Source organism: Gossypium raimondii, chromosome 9 (assembly GCF_025698545.1).
Source record: "Gossypium raimondii isolate GPD5lz chromosome 9, ASM2569854v1, whole genome shotgun sequence".
Classification (NCBI taxonomy): domain Eukaryota; kingdom Viridiplantae; phylum Streptophyta; class Magnoliopsida; order Malvales; family Malvaceae; genus Gossypium; species Gossypium raimondii.
This window is the reverse complement of record NC_068573.1, coordinates 29,462,656-29,472,620: the sequence shown is the minus strand read 5'-3', so window position 1 is coordinate 29,472,620 and position 9,965 is coordinate 29,462,656. Positions and strand designations below refer to the sequence as shown.

The window sequence follows — 9,965 nt, the reverse complement described above, 5'->3', positions numbered from 1 at the left end:
CTAACAAGTCAGAGTGAGCGTTCAATTGAATCAAGTGAAAACATTTCAAGTTAATTGAGTTGATGAGTCCTATTTTATCATCCTAACTCGATTTAAATTTTTTCGAATTGAGTCTAGTGAAATGAAATTCAAGTCGAGTTGAATCGAGTCAAGTAAAATTGTTCGAGTTGAATTAAAAAATTAAACATGCCAAATTAAAATCTTGTTATCAGAGCACATAAATTTGAAGCCATATATATTTGAAAACTTTTTCAAAGTAAAATAATAAAACAAAAATAAGATAAATACTTTAATATGATAAACTTCAATCATTAATTTATTTATTTAAATCTCAAAATTATTATTTTAGAAATTTTTAACTTTATTTATATATTATTTAGAATTTATTTTAAAATTTATATATATTTTTAAGAAATATAAATTTTAATTTTTAATTTTAAAATTATTTTGAAAATTTATAAATTACTTTGAGTTTTTTAATTTTTGTTAAGGAGACTAATTTATTCATTTTTAAAATCAACATGAACCAAAAAATATTTATACTAACTTGCTATTTGAATTATTCAAATTATTAAAATTTAATTCACTTTTTTAAATTAATTCGGATAACTCAATTCAATTAATTCGAGTTTCAAATTATTTTTAGAATCACTACTATTAAGAAGCGGTAAATATCCACGTGGTTTCGGAGTGTTTTGTCATGCACCAGACAATCATACAAAATATCCACGAGGGGTCACCGCCCGACAACAGGTAACAATCCAATACTTCTGGGCCAATCGCTAAACATTCACATCCACCGTTTGATCTTTCATCAAAATCTATGGTTCTCCATCAGTGGCTCAGAAACACCAAGAAAATCATACACCATCCCTTTCCCCCACAAAGTAAACTCCACTTACAAGCTTTTCTCAGCTTTATCTAAAGCTGATGTCCTTTTATTCTTTTTGGAATCACTGATATAAAAATTATTTTATATAATAAATTAATTGATAACTATAATTTTACAAAATAAATTTCATATTTTGATTTGTTTTGTGAAAAAAAGTATTATACCAATCAACTAAGGAAATACTTTATGATATTAATATTCTGAATTATGAAATAATATTATTTTATAAAACTAATGCTTTGGACTAAAATATAACGCTTGTAATGATTAAAAAAAAGTAAATCCCAAAATTAAATATATTATCATAATTTTTTCAACTATAATATAAAAGGGTTCAAAAAGTTTAATACCAATATACACACAGGGTTAAACATCTTAGGGTGATCATAGAGAGAGAGGAGAGATATGGCGGCTGATAGGAGAGTTGGGGTTGCTGTGGATTTCTCTCCAAGCAGCAAGAATGCGTTGAAATGGGCTGTGGATAACATTATGCGGAAAGGGGATTATCTTATCCTTGTTGCCGTTCAACCTGAAGGTCATTATGAGGAAGGCGAGATGCAGCTTTGGGCAATCAGCGGTGGTTCACGTACATGCTCTTCTTCCCTCTTTTAGATTTCTGTTTATTTCTCGAGAAAAGAATAAAAAAAAAGTCTTAACTGATTGGATTGTGCTTCTTTTTTCTTTTTTTAATTACTGTTATTGTAGCACTTATCCCTTTAAGTGAGTTTTCTGATCCTGCTACCATGAAGAAATATGGAGTAAAGCCTGACCCAGAAACTCTGGATATTGCTAACACTGCTGCTAAGCAAAAAGAAGTAATTTTTCTTCTCCCAAAATCCATGGAAATGATCTTCATTTAGTTTCAGTTAGGTCTAATTATGCTCTTGATCCCTGTTCTGTTTATATATATATATGGAATTGAGTCCTCTACTTTTAATTCCATTTGGTTCAATTCTGCACTTTTCTAAAGAAAACATATGAAAGTTTATATATTTTTTCCCTTGACCGTTGTGTTTGTTGTACTATTAAATCAAAAGAGTAGGGGCTTGTAGCATAATTAGACTGTTTTAGTAATTGTTAATTATTAATAAATTGATATTATTTACTCAATCAATCATCAGGTCATGGTGGTGATGAAGATATACTGGGGTGATCCACGTGAGAAGTTATGCGAGGCCATTGATAGCATCCCTCTTAGCTGCATGGTTGTAGGAAATAGAGGGCTTGGCACGCTTAAGAGGTGACAACGTTTCATCAAACAATCTCTTGTTTCAATGCGTTAATTGAATCATCATTTGGAGATCAGCATGATAAGAGTTCCCGACTGGTTTCATCATTATCATCCATCATATTCGAATTTGGGTCTGAGTTAAAGACGAGTTTGAGTCATATTCCAAACACGAATACTTTAAAAATGTGGAGAGTTGGACAAAATATATTATCATATCCCTAGATTTTATCTGTTCTTGAATTTGCTTTTCTTTCCTCTTTGGCTTTTTCAGGGCTATAATGGGCAGTGTGAGCAACTATGTGGTGAACAATGGTTCCTGCCCGGTTACTGTAGTGAAGCACCATGGCCATGACTGAGTGTTGTACTTGCTTTGATGACTTATTTGGCCTAGTAACTAGTTCTTGTATGGGATGTTAAATAATGTTGTACGTAGGAAGTATGAGAAATAAGGGGTGTTTCAACAGAAATATTGCATTTCTAAGAAAAAGAAGAGGAGCTCAAGTAATGAGCCTTTTTAGTCTCTCTTTTTCTAAATCAAATCTTTTTGTTTCCCACTCAATGAGCCTTCAGAGTCCCTTCCCATGATTTTTTGGTTTCAAGTTTGTTTATAATAATTAATAAATAGAAATAACTTTTATGCTACATTTAAAAAAAAAAAATAATTACGAGATAAAAAAAAGGGATTTAAGATTACTTTTTTAATAATATCTTGAAAGAGAAAAAGCACTAATCAAAAATAAAAAGTTACATGAAAAATAATATATTGAAAACCATAATTATTTTATTGTATAAGCATTCGAATATTTAAAATGCTCAATAAATATTTTTATTTAATAATCTAATAATATTATTTTCCTGGAAATTCAACTAGCCCAAGTAGCCATGCTCAACCGTGGACTGTCGGGGCCACGAAACTGGATGTACTCGGTTTTTTTCCTCTTTTTTTTAATATAAGTTTAAATTTGCAATTTTTCTTTCCTGAACCCAATCATTTTCTTATAAATAAGATTATATATAAACTATAAAATGAATGAAAATATTCGTACGAAATAAAAATCTTATGCATAAATTTATTATTTTAGTTTGATTTATGTAATTTCAATATTTATTTAGAACAATGATTTAAACTTTATCAATTCTTTCTTCCCTTCGATATTGTAATGATAGAAAAATAATTTAATTTGTACAATCATATATATAAATTTGATTTTAGCTTAATTTTCATAAATCATTATGACCACTTAAAATTGATAAAATTTCCTTATAACACTTTTAAAATGTAAAAAGTTACAAACTAGTATAATAGAATCCTTTTATGTTTACTTATTGTATACACTTATAATTATATTTACATGAAATAAAGTAATAAATTCATTAATTTTTAAAATATATATAATTCAACCAAAATTAAAATTTTATATATACAATTCAATCCAAATTAAATTAAAATTATATATATAATTACATAAAATTAAACTTCACTGTGTATTGCAACTGTCCGTACCTTACCAAGCACAAACTTAAATTTGACTTAGTCCAATATACTTGAATGACTTGTTTAATTGTTTATGTATTAATAATTGTCAAAATACGTTTTTCTATTAATATTTTTATATGTGAATATATTCAAATCTAATGTAAATTTAATTAAATAAGTTATCTGACCATGAACAAATCTATTAGAACCTACTATTGATAATTGCAAAGAGAACATAGTGTGTGAACGGAAGTGATTGTTATGGTACCGATAGAAGATGACATTACGACAATAACAAAACAAGAACACGGTATGTTTATGCAATTCAATTTCTTAGTTTAGTGAATAAATCTATTATTTTCAACCTAATACAACAAGTGATATACAACTTACCTCAGGTTTTCTTTGAAAACTTAGACTGTAAAACAAACAATAAACTTGTTTACACTCTCAATATAAAAGTTTGAGGCTTACTAGCATACTAGGTCGATTATAATCAATTTACTTATAAAAAAATGCAGCTAAAACAACATACACAATAAAATAATGAAAGTTCAAGATAAAGTAAAATCGTTTGATATAAGTCTTCAAAGCAGTCATTATCCAATCTCAATAATTTAAAGGAATCCAATTGCTTAATCCGATCCAATCTAATCTTTCAAATAAGTTGCTTCAAATAGATTAGAGATGATCATGGACTAGGCTGGGCCTCAACATAATTTTAGGCCCATTTTCTCAGCTTGATCCAAAAAATTGGCTTAAAATTCTGTCCAAGCCTGACCCAGTCCACTCGTATTAAATTTTTTATATATAAAAATAAATTTAAAAAATATAATATATCAAATACACTAAAAATTAAAATAAATGTTTCCAACAAATTTAAAATAAATTTAAAAAAGTATTTAATATTTATGCCTAAATAACATTAAGATAGGTGCAACTTAGCAAGTAAATGCCTCTAAAATAGTAGCAAAATTAACAATAAAACAAGAGTTACAACAATATCCAAACAATAACAATAAAATAATAGCAATATAATAACGAAATGGTAGTAAAATAGCACCAAAACAACATGTTTTTTTTTTTTGCAAATTTAGGCCGAGTCGGGCCCAAGATAAAAAAAAGCTTACTTGAGACTCGACCCACTTATAAAACGGGCCTCATTTTTTGCTCAAACTAATTTTTTAAAACCTATATTTTTTTCCAAACCCTCTTTAACTTTTAGTCAGACCTTCAAGTTGGGCCGAATAATTTAACGCATGATCAGGTCTAAAATGAATTTGATCTTTATAGATAAATAATCATATTTCCATAATATCAACTTAATTTATAGCTCAAAAATTTTGTTTTAAAAATAACCTATTCTAAGAATAACAAGTTAATAGCAAAGAAAAAGGAGAAAAAGAAGCTCAACTCATCGCCATTACCTTTAATACTACGCCAGCGCCTCAACAAAATTTATCATATTCCCTCAAATCCGTATATTTATAAACCATGTTATTATAATTTGTAATTAACAGTGATTATTCTTACAAGTTAATCATTTATATGCACCAGACAAAAATTCAACAAACATTGATTGCCCACGTGGAGGTCACCACCCGAAAACAAGAAAGAATCCGATACTTCTCAGACAATGTCTAAACATTCACAGTCACCGTCTGATCTCCATCGGTGGCTCAAAAAATGCCAAAAATCTTATGATAAAAAAAAAAAGAAAAGAAAAGGCGAAAAATCATACGCCTACCCTTACCACAAAAAGTAAACTCCATTACAAGCTTTTCTTCAGTATAAAATATAGGTCACTTTTCTTCTTTACATTATGCTTAATTATATTATATAATTTAATTATTTAATTATCAAATTTATATTTTAGATAAATTATTAATAAAGAGAATATGTGATGCATCATCAATGGTCTATCCGGCCTGAATTTGATACCTTAAACCCAAGATTTGTAAGCTCTAGACTCTAGAGTTATTAATATATATTTATAATAGTTATAGTAAAATTAATATTTAATTTTGTTTAAAAAATTATTAGTATTTATTTATAAATCCTCCATAATTTTTGTTTTATTTAATGATGATGTAGCATATTATTATTCATAAATGATGCACAAGATTCGTACAATGATGTGTATCAAATACTATTCTTTATTAATATCATTAAAGAAGTTCTACTATTAATATAAATTTAAAAATGATTATTTTTATAACCATAATTTTACGAAATAAATTTCACATTGTGTGAAAAAGTTATACAAGTTAACTAAGGAAATATTTAATGATCTTAATATGTTGAATTAAGACGTAATATTCTTTTATAATATTAGTGCTTTGGACTAAAATAATTATACAAAAAAGTAAATTCCAAAATGAAATTTATTCCCATAAAAATTTCAGCTATAAAAGGGTTTAAAATGTTGAATACAGATATATATACACACAGGGTTAAGCATATTAGGGTGATCATAGAAAAAAGTAAAGAGAGAGTGGAGAGATATGGCGGCTGATAGGAGAGTTGGGATTGCTGTGGATTTCTCTCCAAGCAGCAAGAATGCGTTGAAATGGGCTGTGGATAACGTTATCCGGAAAGGGGATCATCTTATACTTGTTGCCGTTCGACCTGAAGGTCATTATGACGAAGGCGATCAGATACAGCTTTGGGAAGCCACCGGTTCACGTACATACTCTTCTTCCTCTTATTATTTACCGTTTGTTTCTCGAGAAAAAAGAATCCAGGATAAGCTTAAAGAAATGACTTTTTTTATTTTACTATGTTAATGTAGCTTTAATCCCATTAAGTGAATTCTGTGATCCAATTATCATGAAGAGGTATGGAGTAAAGCCAGACCCTGAAACTTTGGATATTGTCACCACTGCTGCTAGGCAAACCCAAGTAATTTTCTTCTCCCCACAAAAATCCATGAAATTGAACTTAATTCATTTAGTTTCAGTTATTGTTAATTATTATTAGTAAGTTGCTATATTTTACTCACAAATCATCAGATTGAGGTGCTGATGAAGATATACTGGGGTGATCCTCGTGAGAAGTTATGTGAGGCCATTGATACCATCCCTCTTAGCTGCATAATTGTAGGAAATAGAGGGCTTGGCACGCTTAAGAGGTGAACCTTTTTCATCAATTAATCTCTTCTTTCGTTTTTAGACAATCCTATTTTATTATCCAGATATAAAAACTGAGATTAAATTATATATTTTTATGAGAGGACATAAACACTGACTTTTTTTTAAATAATTGGAGTCATAACAACATATATTATAATATCCCGATCGAGACTTTAATTTGTTTTTATTTTCAGGGCTATAATGGGCAGTGTAAGCAACTATGTAGTGAACAATGCTTCCTGTCCTGTTACTGTGGTGAAGCATCATGTTTAAGGATTGTTTTTCATTGCGTTTGAGGTTTTAAAAGTATTTTTCATAGTAGAAGTAATAAAGAATAGTTGAGATATGTAGCTTGATTTATGTTTTATTGAATGGGATTGTATGTATGGAAGTAATTAAAGCTTTTGTTGAAGGTGAACACACTTCATCTTGTTGTATATTGAGATGGGTGTTTGTGTAAACTAGACTTACCAATTGAGTGATGTGAGAATAAATTGTGTAGGCAGTTTCTAGGAACTGCTGGTTCTAACACATTTTATCATAATTGTTGATAGACGGATATTGGTATTAAAATTTTATAAAATTTTAGGACTTTTACGAGAATTTTTAAAAATTTTAACAAAACTTAATTGAAATTTTCAAAAAAGTTTAAGGGTTTAATGAAAATTTTAAAAATTTCTTGGGAAGCCAATGGCTCTACATCAAAGCATCAACTAGTCTAAATTTTGTTTCAGTCAAAATTTACTTGTGTTATTGTCCATTTCATCTAATTTTTTATTTTTATCAATTTGTGCCGGTTGGCACAAGATTTTGGTATTCGAAAATTAATTTTTAATTTTTTGTTTGAATCATTTTTATTTTTAGAATTGTAATACCCAATTATTGCCCGGGCCCAACTATACTCACTAAAACTGACCCAAAGGCCAAAATACAACCTAACCCAATTACAAGGCCCAATTGGCCTAAGATAACAGAAGCCCTAAGCAGCAGGTAGCCTCAGCGCCGCACGTTCCCACGTTGCAGCAACCGCCCATCACCCACGTCGTTTCACCTACGATCAGCAACTCCGCATAACGTCGATTCCACCTGCAATAAATCAAAAAACAGAGGGATTGATCAGGGGGCAGTAGAGAGAAAAAGAAAAAGAAAAATAGTTTTTGTAAATTTTGGGTACGTCAAAAGCGATTTTTGAATCTGTAAAAGGGGAGGAAATTTTTTGTACCGAAATCAAAAAGGAAATATACAGAAAAATACTTTTGAAGGTAGGATTTTGTTTTATTTTTCTCTGTTCTTTTACTGCCTTTTTTTTAAGTTATTTTGGTTCTTTTCTTTTTATTTTCTTAAAACAAAACACGAAAAGGGTGAGGGGAAGAGGACTTACCGTCGAGAGATTCGTTGGGCGCTCTCGTTAGCCGTTATCTGGTCGGAAAAGGGAGGAATTTGGAACGGCAGAGGAGGGGTTTTGAGAGGAGTTGCGGCACACCACAAAAATGGCAGAAGGGAATTGATTTTTGGGTTTTAAAATGGGAGTATATAGGGTTCAAAATGGACTATTTTCGCCATTAATCCTCATGATTTATGGTGCTTTTCAAATTAACTTATTTATTTGTTCTAAATCTGACTGCACCTTTTATTTTCGTTTCAAATTGGTCCAATAGTGTGCAGCGTTTTAGGGTGGGTTGGAAAATTACTTTTTCGGTCCTTTATCTATTGCACCTGTTTTAATTTACTCCATTTCTTGTTTTTATTTTCAAAATTCGGCATTCAACTTCTGTTTGATATTTTAATTTAGTCCTTCATTTGTTTTTTAGTTTATTTTTATTATGTTATTTTTATTGTTTATTACTGTTAATTATTATTATATTATTATTGTATGTATATATGTGTGCTCATATATATAATATATACATATTAAATGTTTTAAATATATATGTAGTACGTATTTTGTTATTATTATTACAATTTTTTTGTATATAGTTTATATATATATATTATATACATTCATATTTTATAATTATTTATATTTTCATGTTTTATAATTCATATGTTTATACAATTTTATAATATGTACATATCATAGATTTTATTATTATTTTATTTTTCTTAGCCTTATATACATATGTATGCGTATATACTTTTATAATATATATATATATATATATGTTTTCTATATTTTATGATCCAAATATTTTTATATATACGTATACATAGATATATATTATTCTATACCTTTATAAATATATTTTAATTTTTTTATATATACATATGTCCATATTTTGATAATCACCAATATATTATGTTTATACATTATTATGTTTATTATTTTTAAAATGCATGTACATTGCATTATTGATTCATTTTCGTGATCTTTGTATGTACATGCATCAACATCTTATCATACTTTTAAAGAAAAATATATTTTGATTTTGGTCAAAATACTTAAATCATCATTCTTTTTTTTAAAAAATTTAAATATTTGGCAATCATGATTCTCGAGAAAGATCGTGTCCTAACTTACTGGATCGTGATCATTTTTCGATGAATTTAGAAAGCTAAGTATTTATTTTACAATAAATTCGCAATTTTCAAATAAAACCTTATTCTCGGGAATTCAAAATGCCGGGTCCTAACTTACTGGTCATGACATTTCGTTATCTCGAAATAAGAATTTCTAAAACAAAAAGCAATATTCGGTATTTTGAAAATATAAAATATTGTGCCCTAACTTACTGGGTGTGGTGTTTTATTTCTTTGAAATGAGAATGTTTTGTCATTTTAAATCCATTCACGGGTTAAAAATTTCTATTTAAAATCTTTTCAAATTTTCGACATCAAGACATGAAATAATCAAATTTGGTACCGATTTTTAGGCGTCACGAGGGTGCTAACCCTTCATCGTATGTGAATCGACTCCGAACTGTTTTCTCAAATTTTGCGACGAATTGTTTTTCTGGTGAGCCGATCACACCTTAATAAAGGATCGGTGGCGACTCCAATTTTTGTTTTTAAAGTCGATAACTTATTTTTGTTTTCAAAAAATAGTTTCGACAGCTTGGCGACTCCACTGGGGACCATTAGAGAGTCGAGCCATGAATTGATTATCTTTTGTCTTTTTTGTCGAAAATTGAAGTTGTTTTAAAACCTGATTTTCTCTTTGCATTCATTAGTTTTAATTGTCATATGCTTGTTTGGTTGGTTTAGGTCTGTCGGTTTATTTGCATTTTTGCATTTCAT

General features: G+C 28.8%; 2 protein-coding genes and 1 long non-coding RNA gene across 3 annotated transcripts; 2 read left to right on the top strand and 1 right to left on the bottom strand.

Annotated features, from left to right (window-relative positions):
• Positions 1–1,234: 1,234 nt before the first annotated feature.
• On the top strand, positions 1,235–2,643 carry LOC105798898 (universal stress protein PHOS34). Its single transcript, XM_012629137.2, has 4 exons — positions 1,235–1,478; positions 1,598–1,707; positions 2,014–2,132; positions 2,395–2,643. Exons 1-4 carry the CDS (start codon positions 1,298–1,300, stop codon positions 2,477–2,479), a joined length of 495 nt encoding a protein of 164 aa, XP_012484591.1. The 5' UTR covers positions 1,235–1,297; the 3' UTR covers positions 2,480–2,643.
• A 3,411-nt stretch (positions 2,644–6,054) lies between these two features.
• LOC105798895 (universal stress protein PHOS32) lies at positions 6,055–7,262 on the top strand. Its single transcript, XM_012629135.2, has 4 exons — positions 6,055–6,285; positions 6,392–6,501; positions 6,612–6,730; positions 6,926–7,262. The coding sequence occupies exons 1-4, from the start codon at positions 6,105–6,107 to the stop codon at positions 7,002–7,004; spliced, it is 489 nt and encodes a 162-aa protein (XP_012484589.1). The 5' UTR covers positions 6,055–6,104; the 3' UTR covers positions 7,005–7,262.
• A 293-nt stretch (positions 7,263–7,555) lies between these two features.
• LOC105798896 (uncharacterized) lies at positions 7,556–8,243 on the bottom strand. Its single transcript, XR_001135403.2, has 2 exons — positions 8,113–8,243; positions 7,556–7,817 (listed from the first exon to the last, which is right to left on the bottom strand). It is a non-coding gene; the product is annotated as an uncharacterized LOC105798896 (long non-coding RNA).
• Positions 8,244–9,965: the final 1,722 nt, after the last annotated feature.